Below are 22,068 nucleotides of genomic sequence, written 5' to 3'. Positions count from 1 at the left end.
TCATAGTGCAGCAACAGCCACGGCCTTTTCCACTCTGGCCCCTTTGTCGGATATCTGCAGGGCAGCCACATGGACTTCGGCCACACCTTTCATACATCATTACAAAATAGTTTCCTTTGTGTCATCCCAGGCAGCATTCAGTCATACAGTGCTACAGCAAGTGGTCTAGAACATCCTCTCTCACCCATTTCTTTGGGACTACTGGTTGGGCATGTTCCATACTGATGAGCACCAGCACAGTGGGGAAAGCAACATCGGTCTTACCTGTGAAGGGTTCTTTTTCCCTGTAGCTGGAGCTCATCAGGCTCTCCTTGATGTCTAGTCTGGAAGGGTCTCTTTGTCCTTTTTCTATATAGTTGCTGCAGGGATAGGCTCCGTTTTGGGGTGGAGGCAAACCCCCCAGGGTTACAGTCTTAGTTCTAACTACTCTCTGTCCGTGTTTTCTCTTTCAGCTTCTGAATTTCTTCTGCTCTGCTGTTTTGACATTGTCATTCCTGAAGTTTTTTTTAATTTCCTTTAGCACGATCTCAGCTTTTGATTGCCACTCTTCACTACAGTCCCGGAACTGGGGATACCACCCTCTAGTGGGAGGAGTTCAGTTATTTCCAGCCTGTCTCAAGCATGCTCAGTAACTGATCCCATACTGATGAGCTCCAGCTACAAGGAAAAAGAACCCTTCACAGGTAAGACCAATGTTCCTTTCTCTTAAATACCCAGGGCCTAAGCTATTTAGGGCTTTATAGGTTATAAACAGCACCTTGTATGTTGCCCAGAAATTTATTGGTAGTCAGGGTAGTTCTTTTAATATAGGAGTAACGTGGTTTCTCCAAACTATACCCATATACAGCATACCCAACTATGTAATCTTGCATACCCATAGTTTGTATATATCAGAACAGGTCAAGCTTTAGATTCCACTGTTACATGAGCTGGTCAGTGCCAGCTCTCAAGATCCTAATCCCAATTTGAGTTAAATTACTTGCTATTTTAAACATCATGCAATGTAGTCTGGATTTTGGAGCCTTTTTCTCTTAAATAAAACTAAAATAGCAGCTGTGAGGGGGTCAGTCAGGACAGCTATCACAGCATGGAGGGGAGGGGGTACTCAACCCTTTCCCCTCATGCCAGTCCTGACAAAAATACTCAGAAGTAGAGTTATTTAGTAAATTTTATTTGTCCCAGGCAAAATGGGACAAATGTGCCCATTTTTGTTCTAAGTAGCTTACTTATAAAGGGGATAAAGAGAAAGAATGTCCGTCACCAAGTCTTTGTCAAGTATCCACTGCCTGGTTCCTAAATTTTGAGACCAACTCCTAGATCCAAAGAAAATTTGTCAAGGTAAGTTTACAACAATGTGCAGTTTGGCCCTTAGTATCCACAGATATGCTAGTCTTCATTAGTGCATGTTAAAAAGCAAGCTCCCCAAGACAATCAGTTTTACCCTTTAGGCTCTCCACAAGGGAACGAGCCATGCCACACACTGCTAGAAATCATCTAAACTCAATGTTTGAAAATACTGTGCAAATCTTGTGTGCTGACCATAAGGTATCTTCCCACTGGATGTAGGGGCCTTACATACAAATGTCACTATCTTTCTGACCCCTCCCATGTCAATTTTTAGAATTTCATATCAACAGCATGTACACACAATTTCTTGGCATTGCATAATGCCAACAGCTCACTTTCCGCTTGTTGCCGAGGGTAACTCAATATGCTCTCTCTAACAAAAGCACTCCGGAACATTACACACTAATTGCTTATAAAAGCTATTTGTGAACTTTTACAGGGAGAAAAAGGGTAAGTTAAAATATCCTGACAAAATTTGTCTTCACAGATTAATCCATTCTGTGGCCAAGCAAGTCATTAACAAAATGTGGTCTTTTAAAGAAAAGACTAAGCTACAGTGAGCATCTGAAGACTAATGCAGTAGTCAACTGAGAGTCTATGCTCCAAATCTGAGCTGCGGACAAGAATCACCAGCAGGTTGACCCACCATTCACCTATGCTCTTCTAGGGCCGAGAAGGAACATTGTACTGTAGTCCCAGTCAGACAGATAACAGCTGGCTTCAAAAGGAAGGACAGAAACATGCAGGTCGCCCTCGATGCATGGCTTCTTTCAGTTTCCCTCCCACTTTCACAACAGAGTTTTCACTCTCAATTAAGTGCAAGTATGCTAATGGGGGCAAGAGAGCAGAGGCAAAAAGGAACCAAGGCCTGTACCAGAGTAGCCTCTAGCCTTGTAGTAGCCGATCACGGACATAAAGCAATCGCTCAGTCACAATCACATCATGACTAAAGGTTATTTACATCTGAAATGGAGCAACGCTTGCAACATTAGAAGGGGGAAACCATGATCCACTTCAGGGGTGTCCAACATGAGACTCTCCAACTCCTGCTGAAGTACAACTCCCATTATCCCAGCCACAATAAATTGCTGTTGGGGATGATGAGAGTTTAATCCAACTACTGGAGAGCTTCAGGACGGCCATGCCAATCCTCTTATCTGAAGCAGCCACAATTCAAGTTTTCCACCTGCATTTCTCCTTTTTATCAGAACTACCCTGAAATGTGCAGTTGGTGAACAGAGAGGGGTTGCCACATATTACCCAGCAAATGTGCTCCAGCCCAGAAACTGCAAGGCTTTGGTTTGCCCACTCAAAAGCTGTCCTTAGAGCAATAAGACCGTTCCCTAATTTAAACTCAAGGTACTTTGCTCTCTAATTAGACTGTAACATAATCGGTTTCAAACCATCATAGTCTCTGCTACAGTCATTTTGCTTTGTCACAATTCAAAAGAACTCCATATGGAGTGAAATTAATCCATGCCACAATTAATTCTTTTAAATCCAAAAGTTACCTTTTTAAGTGTACAGGAGAAACCGGGCACTCACTGTCTGCTCAATGATTTCTCCCCCGCCCCAGTGCCCAGCTTACCCAGTCTCTTACAGACCACATGATAGTAAAGCACAGTCAGTATAATTCCCTAGCAGACAACACCGGAGAGCAGAGGAACTGCAGCAGGCACAGCCTAGATAGGGGAAGGAAATCACAGTGCCTTCCTTTTTCACGTGTTCTTTTGTCATGCTTCCAGATCTGTGGGGAAAGCAACAATCTCAATGTGCAGTGAGCTCTAGACGGGGAGTGGGGGAGGAAGTGAGGTGGAGAAACAGGGCAATGTAAACTCTGAAGAGCTGAACAGCACATGAGCAAAATGCATGCATGAAAGCAATGCCGTAGAATTAGCAGAAAAAATAATGTTTGTTTTGTTCTTAAAGTATCATGTTTACTGTCCAATGGTACAGATCTAAAGTGCTTCTGCAAATGCCTATATGTTTTCTTATTTTGTCCATTCACTCCAAATATGATCTAGGGATGTGCCTGCTAGAGGACCATCCCTTATTTTCAGTTCAGAAGGAACAATTTTGAGAAAAGATGGGCAGGTACTGAACCATTCCTCTGCTGACCATTTTCCCTCTAAAGCCCCCCCTCCCCTCAGCTGTTTTTCACCTGCCTAAACTCCATGAAGTAAGTCCCACTTAGAGAAAAGCAGCATTGAAGAGCCAGTTTTAAGAGAAAAGGGATGGAGGAGAAGAGGTATCACACCTATTCTTTGATTTAAACACACACACTCATAACACCACAGCCTGACCCACCCACTGTATAAAGGTAAAGTTCTGCCATCGAGTTGGCGTCGACTCCTGGCAACCATTAAGCCATGTTGTTTTCTTTTTGGTAGAATACAGGAGAGGTTTACCATTGCCATCTCCCGTGCAGTATCAGGTGCCACGTTTCAGCATCTTCCTATATCGCTGCTGCCCGATATGGGTGTTGCCCATAGTCTGGGAAACATACCAGCGGGGATTCGAACCAGCAACCTCTTGCTCCCTAGGCAAGTTGCTTCCCTGCTGCGCCATTTGGTGGCTTACTCACTCTATACCTGTTAGCAAAACCTGCACTGTAACAGATTGTTGTGCCATAGCATCTGCTTATTGAGAAAATATACAAATGTATTCAGCACAATGAACACAGATCTATAATTCTGGACGCAAGTTCTCCGATACACAGCCTCATGTTCCAAATTCTCTTGCATTGTCCTCAAACGAATTTTTTCTTTTACCAACTTAAAGACAAAGTGCTCAGTCCAAGAGGGGAGTCTCACTACATGTTTGCAGGAGCACCAGTTAAGATGAGAGTTTTTACAGAGGGCACATCATTCTAAAAACTACCTAGTGGCACAGCAGGGAAATGACTTGATTAGCAAGCCAGTGATTGCTGGTTTGAATCCCACTGGTATGTTTCCCAGACTATGAGAAACACCTATATCAGGCAGCAGCGGTATAGGAAGATGCTAAAAGGCATCATCTCATACTGTGCGGGAGATGGCAATGATAAATCCCTCCTGTATTCTACCAAAGACAACCACAGGGCTCTGTGGTCGCCAGGAGGCAACACCAACTCGATGGCACACTTTAGCTTTACACCATTCTTAATCTCAAGAGCTCTCCAACATTCCCATCCACTATTAACATGAGTCAAATGGTATTAGGATACACTAAGGGAACCGTTTTTGTTGGGATGCTTGCTATCTTGATTTTGAGCCAAATACACACTCGATCATGATCTTCTTATATAGAGCAAGTGCTACTGATTTCAGAGCTCACTTCTAATAATGTTATTTGGAAATCAGAGCTAAGGCTTGTGGTTTCATATTTTGTTTTAACTCTCCCTCCCCGATACTATTATTTAAGAGGAGAAATGCAGAAGGGCTTCCATTTTCATAACACTGAACTCCAGGAAAAAGAGTTACAAGAAGTCCTGAACATTATTTGCTCCATTAAGTTAGAGTGTCTGCCATTTACACTGTGTGTGTGTGTGTGTGTGTGTGTGTGTGTGCACGCACGCATGCGCGCTACAGGATATACCTATGTAATACCTATGTACCAGTGGCAAATAGAATTGTTTCATGAATTGTGGAACTATTCCTTATGGTATATTAGAGACTTTTACACAGATCTTCACGATCCAAATCCAATTCTCTAAAGACTAGACCACCCTGGCTCACTCTTCTGAAATTCTCTCTTGAAGAAGGCACCAGCACCAAGAATTATTTGCTTGGGATTATAACCTCGGTACTATCAACAAGGCTTAATTCACAACAGGCATTAAGAAATTTAATAGCAGTAGCCCATTCCTGCCTTTAATATGCACAAATCAAACAAACAGCTAGCACAAGACACCTCACAGCTCTTAAAATCTGCTTAAAGCAACTATGTTTATCCCATTTAAGCTTGATACTTGAATATTAAAAAAGCAGCCTAGGAAACTTCAGATGCTACTCTTAAAATCTAACCTCAGAATCTAAAGTAATATCCTAACTAGCACAAGGCAAGCATCTGACCAAGTATATTTAGTAATTGCAAATTTGAGAGGCGTTAGTGGGAATTCCTGAGAGGAAATGCAATTTACTTCACAACTTTTTTTAAAAAGCTGATTAATGCCTCAGATTATGTTTGGCCTCTTGTGCCTACTGCACTGTACACAATGAATAATAGTGTTGCAAGGAGCTCCGAAAGGATTTCTTCAAACTGGATGAGTGGGCAACTAAATGGCAAATGCAGTACAATGTGAGCAAGTGCAAAAAAATCCCAACTTCACAAATACACTGATGGGGTCTGAGCTGTCAGTGAATGACCAGAACAGAGATCTTGGGGTCATGGTGGACAGCTCATTGAAAGTGTCAACTCAGTGCACAGCAGCTGTGAAAAAGGCAAATTCCATGCTAGGGATCATTAGGAAGGGGATTGGAAATAAAAATGCTAATATTATAATGCCCTTCTACAAATCTATGGTGTGGCCACACTTGGAGTACTGCATACAGTTCTGGTCACTGCATCTTAAAGGAGGACACTGTAGAACTAGAAAAGAGAAGACTGGGTAAACAAAAGGTCTTCTTCACCTGGCATCTAAGAGTAAAAAGTGATGAAGCCAGGCAAACCTCACTGAGGAGTCTATTCCATAAATGGGATGCAACCACTGAAAAGACCCTCTTCCTAGTAGCCACCTGCCTCACCTCATTTGGCAAGGGCACTTGAAGCAAGGCCTCCGAAAATCTTAAAGTCCAACACATGGGGCAAGGCGCTCTCTCAGGTAACCTGGTCCCAGCCATTTAGGGCTTTAAAGGTTAAAACCAACACTTTTAATTGGACTGGGAGCCAAAGCAGCTGACAAAGCACTGGTGTAGTAATATGATCAAAGCATCCAGTCCCATTAGTTAATCTTGCAGCCCTATTTTGGCTTTGGAATAAGCTTCCTGCTGAAATAAGAGCATCTCCTTCTCTGTTTTCAGGAAGAATCTCAAGACTCTCCTGTTCTCTCAGGCTTTTAATTAGAATTAATTTTAATATTTTTTTAAAAAAAACTTATTTTAATAATTTTATTCTATTGATTTTATTGCCATTTGTTTTAATTTGTGACTTTTAAATATTTTAAATTTTGTACACCGCTTAGAGATATAAATATCAGGTGCTATAAAAATATGATAAATAAATAATAAAAATTGTACCAGCTGCAGTATCTGGACCATTTTCAAAGGCAGTCCCACGTACAGTGCATTGCAGTAATCTAAGCAAGAGGTTACCAGAGCATAAGTAACTGTGGCCAAGCTATATCTATCCTGGTAAGGTCACAGCTGGCGTATCAGCCGAAGCTGATAAAAGGCACTCCATGCAATATAAAATTATGTATTGAGTAGAGAGAGTTGACAGAAATTTTTCTCCCTCTCCCTCAACACTAGAACCAGGGGCCATCCCTTGAAACTGATGGCCAGGATATTTAGGACATACAAAAGGAATTACTTTTTCACAGAGTGAATAATTAATCTATGGAATTCTCTGCCATGGGATGTGATGATGGCCATTAGGCTTGGATGGCTTTTTAAAAGGGCTTGAACAGATTAATGGAGGACAGGTCTATAAATAGCTAACAGTCCTGTCGCCATGGGCCACCTCCAGCCTCAGAGGCAAGATTCCTCTAAATACCAGTTGCAGAGGAGCAAAATCAGGAGAGAGGTCATGCCCGTTGGCTTCTTAGAAGCATCTTGTAAGGCCACTGTGTAAAACAAGATGCTGGATTTGATAATAGGCCTTGGGCAGGCCCAAGTAGGGCTGTTCTTATGTTAACCCAGTTTATAAAAGCACTGATGAAAAGTTCCTGTTAATCAGAACGACAGCATCCATTCCTTACTAATAATTGCCATTAGAACACAGAATTCATACCCTGACTCATATTAGGCTAAGTACTCAGCTAAAGTAGAGTGGAGTTCAGTGAAGAACCTTTTCAGCCACTCTCTACCACATTCTGGAAGTGTGGTTAGGACTGCATTAAATGAGTGGCTAACAACCCAATGACTAGTGCTCTCAAGTATATACCTTAAAAGGGGTACAACTGTGTTTGCACCTCCCCAATTATATAACTATCACCAAACTAGAAATGAAAGTTGTGGTAACCAAATTGCTAAGATACGACTATTTCCTCTTCTATGGATGAAGAGAAGTTCATACAACTATCCTGCATTTGGCTGGCTGTTTTCCCTTCTCTAATCTAGATGTCGCCAAACACTTAGGTGGGTCATCTGAAATATTTGTCATGAGCATGTCCAGATTTTTGCAAAACCAAAAGGTAAATTGGTTGACATTTCTGGAGTGCACAGAAGCAACAGTTTGGCTACCACTGGAGTTCTGCAGCTGTGTGAAAGGTTGATACAAGTACTGATGAAACAAGGATAAAATACTACTTTAGGAAGAAGGGAATGGGGCTATAGCTCAATGGCACAGCACCAGCTCTGCGTGCAGGAGATCCCAGGTCTAATCCTTGGCATCTCCAGGTAGGGCTGGGAAAGACTTCTGCCCAAAACCTTGGAGAGCCACTACTAGTTAGTGTAGACCAGGGCTGCACAACAACTTCAGCCCCCCAGCAGTTGCTGGATTACAACTCCCATAATCCCCAGCCAGTAGCCAATAGTTACAGGTGATGGGTACTGTAGTCCAGCAACAGCTGGAGGGCTGAAGTTGTGCAGCCCTGGTGTAGACAACAACACTGAGGTAGATGGGCCAGTGGACTGACTTTGTATAAGACAGCTCTCCTGTGCACGGCTGAAACTATGCTTGTTTTAGTATGGTACACTCAAATGTTAGATATGATCTACCAAAACAACAACAACAATGCAATGCAGGAATGTGAACACTATACCCTAAATAAATTGGGGGTACCGATCAAAGAAGCTTAATAAAATCTTGTTGGGAAGCTTAATTTAAAACTAAACAGGACTTACTAATCAATTTTCTGCCTTGGTTTTTTGTTTGTTTTTTTAGAACAATTCATATTCTTGGTTAATTTTACTGTGATACACTTCCCAAACCATCACACATCAACAGTGAACATTCTCCTTGCCCCAGATTTTTTAGAGGGTGGAGAGAGGGAGAAGTACTGCATACAGTTGTCATTTCTGTTCATTTCATAGCACTTTCTAGCATCAAGGGCTTTACAGTTCTTAACCCTGACATTTCCAGCAACTCTGAGGTCAGACTGAGAAAATGGCTTCCATGGTCCCATATGTGAGACACATATCTTATGTTTTCATACTGGCTAAAATGCACATTCGCTTTTGAACTGGCCTTCTTCCGTTTCTTATCCCATATCAACAATTTTCAGACTGGAGAATGTGACAGTTGAACCTAGAAGAGGCAAATACCATCATAGACATCTGAAGTTAAGATGAAAACTGTCCATAGATAAAAGCAATTTTATTTGCCCTCGTGAAGTTTACAAGTTCAAAAACAAGAATTTTAAGCAGCATATGGTAAAACTGGATGAAGACTACCAAACTGCATAAACTCAAGATGGGATAGATTCATACTAAATAGGCAGAAATACATTGGCAAGCGTTCAGGAGGCCATGGTATATACCTCATTTCAAACCCATTGTAAGCAAGTTGTTTTCTCAGAGAAGCAAATGGACTCACATAACATATTTCATTTAAGTGCAGAATTCAATTACTTTCATATCAAGTCAGAAATCCTGCTTTCCTCCCCTCCCCTCGCAATCATGCATATCTCTGGCTACAATATATTAGATATAATTTGGGGTGGCTAGCGTCTAAGTGCCTGTGTGTCTAATCTATTTATTATGCTATGGCCACTACACACAATGTGAGTCTGTGGTACTCCAATTCAGAAATAAGAGAGTCATTGGTCCTGGCTATGGTCTCGAATCAGACCTATTCTTGTGCCCATTTCCAATCAGTACAAGCAGAATCACCCAAGTTAGAGGCAGCCACACATAGACTGCAGTATGCTCTGAAGAGGCACTCTCATATTTTGGACATGTCTTCTTGTATACTTTCCACAAAGTTTGGGCACTGCTGGCATGTATTACTTCTACTGGTTTAGTAGTAGATGAAAGAAGAAACTGGAAGGAGAGCTCCATACCGGATACTAATGGGGTCACCGTTCCCTCTAACAGAGATTCCCAGATATTCTTCACTACATCTCCCAGCTGCAATGACCTTTTGCTGGGGATTTTGAGGGTTGTAGTCAACAACACCTGGTAATCCCTGTTAGAGGCAACCCTGAATGGGGTAATGAGTTTTTATAACAATAAATATAAGTCAGCATTTAAAAAAAAGAAAACTTAGCTCAATATACCCTCTTTACCTGGAGCAGCAGCTGAATGACAGAATCTGTGTGCATGAGAGCTACTGATTATTTTAACATAATCTGGAGTATGCTGAATTCACATATGCATGGAACTGCAGTTTTGCTGGAATATCCCATCTAGATTAAGCATCCAAGTAAGCTATCAAGCGTGTATTTATAACTTTGCAGATATTTTGCATAATACCTTTCAGACTCTAGGACTGGATTACCTAGGAAATCACAAGAGACAAGTAATTCCTACTGATGAGGGAAATGCCTGTGAGGAAATACCCAAGACTCACAGAAGGTTTTAGGATTATTATATAAGAATAGTGCTGCTGCTGCCGCCAAAGCCCATTTAGCATCCTGCCTCATGCAGTGGCCAACCAGGCATACTTGGGAAGCCTGCAAGAGGGGAAAGAAGGTAATTGCCTCCTCCCATTGGTGTTATGTGCCATCTGCTGTTCAGGGGCATGCCTCCCCCACCCTCGATCCTGACTGAAATATACAACTCCCAAGGCTAAAAGCCATGGATAGTCCTATCCTCCATGTATCTGTCTAATCTTCTTTTAAAACCATCTAGATTGGTGACCATCACCACATCCGGCGGCAGAAAATTCCATAGTTTAACTACATGTTGCATAAAGATATATTTCTTTTGTCCATCTTGAATCTCCCAACATCTAGCTTCAACAGATGACCCCAGGTTCTAACATTATGAGAAAGGGAGAAAAACTTGTCTGTATCCACTTCATCCACATCATGCATAGTTTTATACACCTTTATCATGTCCTCACTTATCCACCTTCTTTCTAAACTAAAAAGGCCCAGATGTTGTAGTATTTCCTCATAAGAGAGTTTCTCTAACCCCCTGATCATTTTGGTTGCTCTTTTCTGTATCTTTTCAAGCTCTACAATAATCTTTGTAAGGTGCAGTGTTCTGTGGGTAGGAACTCCTGTGATTTCCTCATTGTCATGGACAGACCACCATCTGGACAAGGTTGGACTCACAATCATGTCTCAGCTTCCACAGGGTGAGAGGTCTATTAGGAGGCCCACCCAAAGGTTATTGGTTCCAACAGGATTCCAAGAAGGCTTGGAAGGATTTCATGTTGGCTCTGCTGGTGATTCTGTTGATGTCCTGGTAGAGAACTGAAACAGCAAACTCACCATGGCAGTAGACATGATTGCTCCTAAGTGTCCTCTCCAACCCACTTCAAAATTGGCCCCTTGGTATATGGAAGCAGCAAGGTAGACAACTGGACAACAAAGTAGACAACTATGGAACTGAAGCGGCAAGGTAGACAACTAGAGTGCAAGTGGAGAAAGATGCTACTCGAATCAGACAGGTTTCAACAATAGAGTGCATTTGAAGACCTATGCTCAGGCAATATGTGTGGCAAAGAAGCGATTCATTCGCAAGCTCACATCCAGTGGAGTTGTTTAGGGTTGCGAGCAGTGTTCCCTCTAAGGCATGCACGCGCTCACAGGTTTTTTGATGTACACTCAGTAAATTTTAGATCCCACTCAGGTTGAATCAGGAATGCCCCACTCTGAATGCACATGCACACACACTGCCTTAATACTGCCGCCCAGAAAAAAACTCATTCCGCACACAGATGAAAAAAATTAGAGAGAATACTGGTTGTAAGAGGGCTAGTATATGTCCCTCCCTTGAATCAGAATTTTGAACCAATAATTACCCATTATACTTTTTTAAATGAGTTCTTTTTAGATAAAATCTCTCATATTTGGACTGACTTAGATTCAGACCCCACAATTATTGCAGAACCTAATATGGAGGTGTCCAGAAACTCCTCTTATGTAGTTAGGCTGGATCAGTTTCAGTTTGCGACTCCTGGTGATGTGGATAAGCTGCTTGGAATGGTACAGCCTACCACCTGTTCTCCAGACCCTTGTGTGACATGGCTTATACTATCAGGAAGGGGGCTTGTTGTAGAAAGCCTGGTAGATATTATAAATGTTTCTCTGGGGGAGGGCAGGATGCACTCTGAAGAAGCCTGCATGGGATTCCTCAGAGAAACTACAGGCATGTCTCCAATGCTCCATGACTGGGTAGTGGCCTCCAAGCTCCAGATAGTCTTGGAGGAAACTGATTATCTAGACCTATTTCAAACTGGTTTTCAGGTGGACTATGGGGTGGAGATTGCCTTAGTTGGCCTGATGGAGGCTCTCCAATTAGGAACCGACAGAAGGAGTTTGACTCTGTTGGTCCTTTTGGATCTCTGTGACTTTCAATACGATCAACCATAGAATCCTTCTGGACCGTCTGAGGGGATTGGAAGCAGGAGGCACTACTTTGCTGTGGTTCTGTTCCTACCTCTCGGGAAGATTCCAGATGGTGTCACAAGGAGACTGGTCTTCAAAACGTGAACTTTTATATGGCATCCAGTGTTCCCTCTAACAGAGATTCCCAGATGTTGACTACAACTCCCATAATACCCAAGCAAAAGCCACTGGAGCTAGGGATTCTCGGAGTTGTAGTCAAAAACATCTGGGAATTCTTGTTAGAGGGAACACTGATGGTGTCCCCCAGGCTCCATACTGTCTCCAATGCTTTATCACATCTACATGAAGCCGCTGGGAGAGATCATCAGGAGATCTGGTGCAGCGTATTATCAGTATGCTGATGATACCCAAATCTATTTCTCTTTCTCCATGTCAATATCATCTGGAAAAGGCATAACCTTCCTAAATGCTTGCCTGGATGCAGTGATGGGCTGGATGAGTGATAACAAACTGAGACTGGATCCAAGTAAGACGGAAGTACTCATTGTGTGGGGTCAGCAATCAGGAGACAATTTTGATCTGCTGGTTCTGGATGGGGGTCACACTTCCTCAAAAGGAACAGGTATGCCATCTGGGTGTACTTCTGGATCCAAACCTCTCCCTGGTGTCTCATGTTGAGGCAATAGTCAGAGGTTCTTTCTATCAGTTTCAGCTCATACTCCAACTGCACTCATTTATTGAGATCAACAACCTCAACACAGTGGTACATAAACTGGTATCTTCCAGACTTCACTACTGCAACATGCTCTATGTTGGGCTGCCTTTATACATAGTCTGGAAACTGCAGTTGGTACAGAATGCAGCAACTAGATTGATCTCCGAGTCGTCTCAAAGAGACCATATTACTCCTATAGTTAAAGAACTACACTGGTTACCAAAAGGTTTCTGGGCAGAATACAAGCTGCTACTGGTAGTTATAACCTATAAAGCCCTAAACAGCTCGGGGTATTTAAGAGAACGTCTTCTTCACAATGAGTCCCATTGCCTATTGAGATCATCTGGAGAGGTTTGTCTGCACTTGCCACCAGCTTGTCTGGTGGGCCTCTTCTATTGCCGCCCCAAGATTCTGAAATGTGTTCCCTGCTTAAGAGCCTCCCCATCTCTGACAAAAGATACTCTTAAAAAGTATCTTAAGACACACTTATTCATCAAAGTTTTTTTTACTAGACTACTTGTTTTAAGGTTGCTGTAAATCACCTAGAGAATAGAGTTTGGGGTGGTGAACAAACAGAAGCTACATACGTTTTGGCTTTAGGTGATATTATAAGATATACATTTTGGCTAGGGCGACTGCAACATTTAGTTGATTAAGAATATTTTGATTGGCCCAGAAGGATGCCCTTGATTAATTGGATAGCAGAATTTTAACATTATTTTCAGTACAGAGTACTTATAAAACCTGCAGACAGTGCCTCCATAAAAAAGGTATTCTCTCCTGAACTAGGGGAAGAACAAGGAATGTTTCTAAGACCATACATGCTATTAGTTTGTTTTTCCTTGAATCAGGCAAGAGCCCCGATTCTGTCTATATATAAAAATATTACAAGTACAGGAAGTATAATATCCCATATGAAAAAATATTAACAAGGCAGTTTAGTCTCCTGTCTAAACTGCTGTGCTAATAAGATGCTAACATCCAAAGCAGTTCAGCAAAATGAAGTGGTGCAGCAAAAATATGCCTGCACTTTGGAGGAAGGGCAATTTTCAATCTCATAGGATAGGAACATAGGAGGCTACCTTATACCAAGTCAGACCACTGGTCATCTAGCTCAGTACTGTCCACAGACTGGCAGCAGCTTCTACAAGGTTGCAGGCAGGAGTTTCTCTCAGCCCTATCTTGGGGATGCTAGAGAGAGAACTTGGAACCTTCTGCATGCAAATGCTCTTGCCAGAGCAGCCCCATCTCCTCAAAGGAATATCTTACTGTGCTCACATGTAGCCTCCCATTCAAATGCAAATCAAGGTAGACACTGCTTAGCAAAGGGGCCAATTCATGCTTGTTACCACAAGACCAGCTCTCCTCTCATAGACCAGAACTACGATTCCCACAGTTGGGAAGCCAACTGTGACTCCCCAAAATATATCTCTGACAGCAGCCCTCAGGGACATATTTTCAGGAGTCGCAGTCAGTCAAAATCAGACATTTTCACAACTCACAATCACAGAGATTGACAAAAATCACTCCTCCTTGAAGCATGAGTGCAGCTTCACCATCACTTTGTTAGGCTAGATGTCAGGCAGCATATCTAAGGCATAATTCAGTAATTAATCCCAAAGCATGGGGTGGCGGGGGAGGTGAGAAGACAACTCCTACAAGTTTCTGGAACAGGACCATAATCGAACTTCATAAAAGCATCTTAGGACAAACTACAAATTCTGTCTCCATTGAGCCTTGAAACCCCAGGTGCTGCTTCTCCTCTGAAATTTGCAGAAGCGACAATTTGCTAGGGGTGAACAGCACAAGAGGAGGAAAGAAGCTAAATCCTTCTACTTCCCCCTCAAGCCTCTTTTCTCCCCAACAGGAATTCCAGACCATACAATTCAACCCTAACAGGAAAGATCAAGGATGAATTTTACCTCTTTGTAATATAGATGGAAAATCTTGTTTTCATCTTTCAGACAAACTGCCTAAACTACTAGGATCTACAGATACAACAAGTTTAACAAACCTTTCTATAGGAAGTCTAGATAAGCATCCACCAAGAAGAATCCTATTCACATGTTATGTTCAATGCACATATAACCTATACACAGTGAGCCCTTTTGGGACAGCAAACCATCATTTATGAAAACCACTTTGACAAATATTTATAAACCTTTCAACCAAGTTCTCAAAGAAGTGTATATAGAAAAATATATCAAGTGGTTCCCTACCTTTGAGAACTTTTGTTGAAAATGTATTCATCATTGTTGTAGTAGTAGTGTACATCTGTACACATGCACAGTAATGCACATATTATGTTCAATGCATGTACAGTAATGCACTTCGTATCTGCATTTTTTGGGAGCCTACACCCACATTCACTTTTCAAATGAACTCAATACTGTATAGTCCTTCACAAAAAAAAACCCCATACATATATACAGACACTTGTACATACATACAGTGAACAGAGCTAAGCATGAATCAAACCCCAGTTCTGAGGGTGGAAGGATAGAGTTTCACCCATATGGTTAGCTTGTTGTTTTATCAAAAGGGTTCGTTTGTGTGTTCTCTCTCTCTCTCTCTCTCTCTCTCTCACACACACACACACACACACCCCAGTGGTCCCTCTAATTTTTTTCCATCTCTGTGCAGAATGAATTTTATTCTGGGTGGCAGTGTCAAGGCAGTGTGTGTCCACTTGTATTCAGAATGGGGCCTTCCTGATTCAATCTGAGCAGGACCTAAATTGAACTGAGAATACATCCACAAACTTGTGAGCGTGCACGTGTGCACGCCTTAGAGGTAACAGAGATAAACACACTCCCCACAAGGGGATTACTGCAAAAGAAATGGGGAATTCCAGAGGCTCTAGATACCATTCAAAGCCAGACTCACGCTGAGAAGTGGCAAACCAGAACTCCAACATTTGTGTCTTAGCCAAGATAGTCTTCAGAAAGTCAAGCATCCTATAGGTTTCCTTCTACTTGGGAGATAAAATGCCACCACTGTCACTGCATTCTACACCACAGCCAAAATCTGCTCAGGTCCCATCTCTAATTTTATTGACTTCTTATATTTTCAAGGCAAGGCTGAAGTAAAGCACTTAAGACATTCATCTACTGCATTTTGAGGCAAAATAGCTGTAAATACTAATTAGCTAATTTCAGGCAAAGCACAGGTAAACTAAGTTTTTAAAAGAGCAAAGAGAATCACCTTGGAACAGAAACACATTAGGAATATTGTCTGGATGTTTAACAATAAAGCCTTGATTGTATTCACTTGCTTTTAAGTGAAAATATTATCTGGCATATTTGACTTGGGGAATTTAGCAGGTCAAGAAAGAGTAACAAGCAAGACAAAAAAAGTTACTAAATGCAGCCACCGATAATGCAAGTCATGGAAAATAATTACTTTTATTATTTGAAAAATGACTCTCACAATATGATCTTATTATTTAACTATTCAAAAGTCTCCCAAAGGAGCCAGCCACAGTCTGCAGAACTACTATACAGTAGATCTCAATAGCTTGTGTCATATACCAAAACAATAATCTCATTCATCTGTTCTGTTCCTAGTAGCAAGAACCATTATGTTACCATTTTGGTTTACCAAAGAAAGAGGAAAGCTAGCAAAAATAATCAATCTTGTTTTTATCATCAATAAGCTCTAGAAGTTTTTGAATGGTGCATCCAAACACAAGTTTACTCCAGTCACAAACAATCAAGTAAATAATCAGATTAGCAGAGGCCTTTAATTAGTACTCTTTTGGTTTAGTACACTTTGGTTTAGTACTCTTCAAAAGACTAGCATTCAGGCTCATCTTGGTTTAAGGCAAACTGCTTTGACTGGTGCACTTTAAAAGGGAAAAGGCAAAGATTGCTGTCATGAAAAAGAGATACTAGATTCATAAACCAAAACTGAAAGAAGTATCATATTGGTCATACACAGAGTTGCACAGGATAATGCTAATAAAGGTAAAGTGTACCATCAAGTCAGTTTCGACTCCTGGTACCCACAGAGCCCTAAATGCAGCCTCTCAAAATACCACCATGCTTATGAGCATTCCACCCTAGTCTTCTAGCTTGTAGAAAACTGCCTTCATTGGACTAGTTTACTGCAAAAGCAATTAACCAAACACTGGCAACAACTAGCATGGTTACAATCCCTCAGTACTTTTTTCCCCCAACCTGCACGTGTCTACATAATCTCCAAAGCCTCACATTTTATCCTCTCTGTTATTGGTAGAAAGAGGAAGCAGGAGAAGCCAAGAAAATTATAAGGTTTTTGCATCCTCAGCGCATCAGGCACGGCTTTCCTAGATCAAGGTGCTGCAATTTGTAAGGCTTGATTTCCCAAGTGCCAATTATCAAGGTCTTATGCCTAACCGTATAAAAACCTGCACATTCCTCCAGTTAACCGGGAAAAAATGGTAAGACACACAGGCCCACCGTATAAAGATGCTTTAAAGGCAGAGAGCCCAGAACTGTCAAGTTATAAGCAAGTCCCAAGAGAAGAGAAGATGGATTCTTTAAAACAAAAACAAAAAACCACCCAAAGAACACCCACCACTTAACTACTCAAGGTTTGTTTCTTACCTGCAAAGCTCTGCAAACGCCTGGAAATTCAGCTTCTTGATTTTCTTCTCACTCAGCCAATAGCCGACCCTTTTCCCTTTTAGAAACGTCTGCATCTTCTCTCCCACTTGACTAGAGTCAGTTGCGGTTTAAAAAGAAAGAGAGAGGGTGGGGGAAGGAATCAGGAGGCAAAGGTAGGCAAGATGCAGGCAGCTACTTTGAAATGTATGGACGTGGGTCTCTACAGGACGCTCATTCAGCCCTGAGGATGCCTGCTGGGGCACTGAAGAGGGGGCCGGGCGGGGGGATCTTTAGCCTTCCACAGAAGACATGGGGGCTGTTTTTCGAGCAGCAGGAACCTGGGCGCGAGGGGAGAGATCCAAGTCTCTCAGCAGCCATCAAGAAACTTCCCCCGGCCAAAGGCTTGCATGGCTCAGGCAGGTACCGGGTCCGCGCGAGGAGCAGCAGCAGCAGTAGGCGGCAGCAAGTTGGGCGTGCAACCGCGTTTTGCAGGCCCTCCGAAGCACAGCGAATCCAAGAAGGTTCCGAGACGACGGGAAGAAGATGCCTCTGGGGGAGGGAAAGCTTCTCCTCTCAGCAGCAGTCTCCCTCTGCCCGCTTGGAGGAGGGGAAGGCAGCAGGCAGTGCTGGCGACCGCTATGGCTCTCCGGGCAACCCCGGAGGAGGAGGAGGCGGCGGTGGTAACAACGACGGGGAGCTTGCGCGGAAGAAGAAGCCTGGCTGGGGGAGCGGTGAAGAGTCTTGAGCCAGGCTCGCCTCCTTCCTGGCTGGGGCAGCTGCTGCAGCGGCTTTTCAGGTCTCCATTTGCCCGCTATTCTCCTCCACCGCCTCCACTTCCTCCTCCTCCTGCCGCTGCCGCCGGTCTCCTCCTCTCTCCACCCCCGGCCACCAAGCGGGGGGGGGGGGGGCTCAAGGACACACCCTCCCGGCAGCAGCGGCGGCGGCGTTCAGAGGAACTTGCGAGTAGCAAGCGTAGGACATCATGGGCCGCGGTCCACCTCGCTCACGCTCCGCAGCAGCAAGTCGCCTCTTCCAGGGCTCGACGGTGTCAACGGATTTTGCGGGCCCGTAGCCGCCGAGTGCAGCACTGGGCCTGCAGGGGGCAACACGGCGCCATGGCGACGACGTGCAGGCGTGCCTGCTCGGAAACAAGTCGCGTTGAGTTCCAAGGGATGTACTTCTCCCAAAGAAGCGGTCCTAGGATTGCCACTTGAAAGAGACAGAGCTCCCCTCTTCCGCTCTGCTTCCCATTTCTTTCTGAAGGACTGTCCGTGTTGGCAGCCCGAGGGCTTCTGAGGATATGCAGAGCACCTCCCTCCCATGTCCTAAAAGAGGTAATTGATTTGATGGCAGAGGGCCTCTGAGCCTGTGCATAGTGCACACACGTAATACATCTTGATACATCTAGAAACTTAAAACACCAAAAGATGCCCCTGTTCTGGCTTTGCATCTTTCTTTTCTGGCAGCAGACCAAGACTATGACATTCTGGAATGGGGCAAGCTCCAGGGCCTGCATGCAAATGGCAACTATATTCAGTTGCAAACTATGTTTACAGGGCTTAGGGCCGCCTGAAGATGTTTTTCATCATGTCCTGGAACATAATGTGAAATAATAAAATGGGGGGGGGGGGGGGGTTGCCTGTGTAGATTGCCATGTGTAGATTGACTTTACTACTCTACTCAGTAAGCACAAACAGTCCAGCGGCCCTTGTATTGGAAGTAAGCGTCAAAGAGCTTGGCTTCCTGTTTCTATCTGACCCATGCACTGCTTGGGTCACATTTTTTAATCGTGCCAACACCAGCTCTTATTTATAAGATACTCACAAAGCAGCCACTGTTAAGGAACGTAATAGTCAATGGTTTTTCTCTATAGGCTATATGGGTTTAGACAGGACTAAAGCCACAATGTTCATCACTTGTTCAAAAATAACCCTTCTAGAGCCACTGGGATTTTCCCCGATATCCACATCCATGAACATGCTATTGTTCAGTTCCTTGAAGATCAGTCTGCTAAACCTTATGTAAAGGCTTGTGTAAAGGCAAAAAGGTTATGTTCAGGATTCTAGCCCTATTCACACATTATGCTCGGCACTCATACAAGCTGTGTGCAGTGTACACAGGTACAGTTATTCACATGTTATGTTGAATGCAGGTACAGCAATACACTTCTGATCTGTACCATGCATTTGAGGGACCTGTACCAAGGCTCACTTTTAACATTAACTCAGGTACAGTTATTAACACAAAAACGTGTATGAATGTACAGGTATATGAATGCAGATACTACCTGTGTTCAGATGTCTGTGTACATGTACATTTTTTCGTGTAAATGACTGTACCTATATTTGTTTCAAAACTCAACCTGGGTACGGTCCTCCTGAAATCCAGGATACAGATGGGAAGTGTGCTGCTGTACCTGCATTCAGTAGAACATGTGAATAACTACCTGAGTACAGATCTGTACCTGTGTACAGTGAATTCAAGAGATGGGAGAGGAAGGCGGAGGGGCACATTGCTCTTCCCCCTTGCATCTGGCATCAGATGCAGTGGGCATGGCTTGGGGCTCATGTGCACTTTGCGAGCGTGATGGAGGCCCCCTGGCTACCTTTGTCCCCCGGCCACTGGAAACCCCGTCCACGAGTCCCTTTGTCCAGCCTTCTCTTCCACCTGTAGGAGTGAGTGTTTTTGCCTTCTGCAGGCAGAGGAGCTGGTGGTGAGTGAAAGGAATGACTAGGAAAAATACAAGCTGGAAGATATGCCTATGGCAGGCCCGCTCAAATCAGGCCCTCCAGCTGTTTTTGGACTACAATTCCCACAGTCCCCAGCCACAGTTGCCAATAGCCAGGGATTAGGGGAGTTGTAGGCCAACAACTGCTGGAGGGCCAAAGTTGAGCAGCCCTGGTCTATAGTATCGCCTGCTGACTGGTGCATTTAAAGATAAATGCTCACTATACAGGTTGCAATCTGGCAACCCTCTTCTACTATGTAAAATCAGGCAAGGATTATGGTTGTATAATATATACATTGCAAGTATGGACCAACAACAAAATGTTGCAGTATGCCCCTGGTGTGGGGGCGGGGGGAGGGGAATGTTGTTAGTTTATTTTCTGACTTTGTGTGTGTGTGTGCATACTTATATACAATAATCAGCAGAATAACAGATTCATTGAACAATCCCCCCCACCCACTCCTCAGAGTCAGGAGAGCAGAGTTCACATACATGCAGTTGTGACTGTCTTGAGGGAGTATTCTTCAAGCTGATAAATTGCTCGCTTTTTTTTGTTCAAGCCCTCCTTTCCGCCACCACTGAGTTCTATTAACTCTACCCACCTGGTTGTCTGTTAAGTGCCCTCTCTGAGTCCACTAATAAGCTGTTCCAATGAGTTACCCTGGGGCATTTGGGGGGTGGGTGGGTTCTTGACCCCTTAGCCACCCACCTGCCCCAATTGTTGTGAAACTGATGTATCTGCATGCTACCCTGAGTCTGCCAGTATCTCCAACACATTCATGGGTGCTCTGGTTATGCATCCATAAGGATAATCACATTTCCAGCTCTTTCAGAAAGAAGTAAGATTCTCCTTTGTAACTATTGCACTTCTACCCAATGTCATTCATGCAGCTACAGGATCTTTCTGGTAACTCACCCCAAGCAAGCAGGAAATCAAACTGCACCTCCAAAGATGCTGAGTAAATGCTGCTGACTCACTCGGCTGGGTGTGACTTGTTAACTGTTCTCAGTGGTAGAATATGGTTGTTCTGCATAGGGGGAACTAGGAGTGTGATCAGGAAGCACTGTCAGGGTTGGAATGGAAAGGGTATTTTGTAACAAGCAGTCAGAGTGTATAAGTGCTAGCGGTGCTATTGTTTGCATTTGACAGGAAAGTCAAAGCCCTCATGCCGGATGTGATGATTTGGTAGCAGCGATTTGCACACAGTTTCCCAAAAGGGGAGTATGGAAATGCCATTGTGTGTATGCTACATAATGCCTGTGGCCGGAGGGAAGCCTAGAAAGGTAACAGCCCATTTCATCATTTGTACTCTCAGTTTGCTGTGGTTGAATTAACAGGCTGGGACTTGCAAGCAAAGAAAACTATAGTCAGCTGACTGGGTTTATCCTGCCCAAATATTGGAACTGAGGATTTAGGACAAGGGTTCTTAATATTTTTTGCACTTGCAGACTAATCCTACATCTATTTATTCATTCAACCATCCATTCATCATCATCATCATCATCATCATTATTATTATTATTATTATTATTATTATTATTATTATTAACCCAGGAGTGTAGAGAGGCTGGTGGCCCTGAGAAAGGCTGCCGCCACTACTGCTGCCACCCACTTTCACAGCAGCCCCCCAACACACACACGCACGCACGCACCTTTCATGCCCTTTGCACCGGTGTCAGAAATATCCCGATGTACGGGGTGTAGCCAGTTTCAGGGAATGGATGTGCCACCCCTCACACTTTCCCAGCTGGCCATCCAGCACTTTGCTTGCTGCATGAGTGCTTCTTTCCTCTTCTTACTCAGAGCTGGCTAGGCTAGGCTAGGCAAGGGTGAGAGGCTGCATGTCCATCTCTCCCCGCTGACAATCTCTTCATTTGCCAGGTGGGTGGGTGGTTTGACTGAGCGCCCTGAGGAAGTGAGGGGGCACCCTAGCAGCCCCTGCATGCTGGCAGCCTAGAGATCTTCCCCCCCCCTCCCATCCAGTGATCGCTACACCACTGTTTATACCACTTTTCAACCAAAGTTCTCAAAGCTTATATAGAAAAATAGATAATAAATAAATAAGATGGTCCCCCGTCTCCAAATGGCTCACAA

General features: G+C 43.5%; 1 protein-coding gene across 2 annotated transcripts in view; it reads right to left on the bottom strand.

The window, feature by feature from the left end:
* The window catches only part of ITPK1 (inositol-tetrakisphosphate 1-kinase), a 227,526-nt gene extending 210,129 nt beyond the window's left edge, over nucleotides 1-17,397 (bottom strand). For both annotated transcript variants that reach the window (XM_053261319.1, XM_053261327.1), the window contains exon 1: nucleotides 17,246-17,397. In XM_053261319.1, the coding sequence (XP_053117294.1) occupies nucleotides 17,246-17,340 (95 nt within the window). In that variant the 5' untranslated portion in view covers nucleotides 17,341-17,397. The remainder of the gene's footprint in view (nucleotides 1-17,245) is intronic.
* Between the last annotated feature and the right edge of the window lie 4,671 nt (nucleotides 17,398-22,068).

Source organism: Hemicordylus capensis, chromosome 1, assembly GCF_027244095.1.
Source record: "Hemicordylus capensis ecotype Gifberg chromosome 1, rHemCap1.1.pri, whole genome shotgun sequence".
NCBI classification, from domain to species: domain Eukaryota; kingdom Metazoa; phylum Chordata; class Lepidosauria; order Squamata; family Cordylidae; genus Hemicordylus; species Hemicordylus capensis.
The sequence above is the reverse complement of the archived record's forward strand: the minus strand, read 5'-3'. Positions and strand labels throughout refer to the sequence as shown.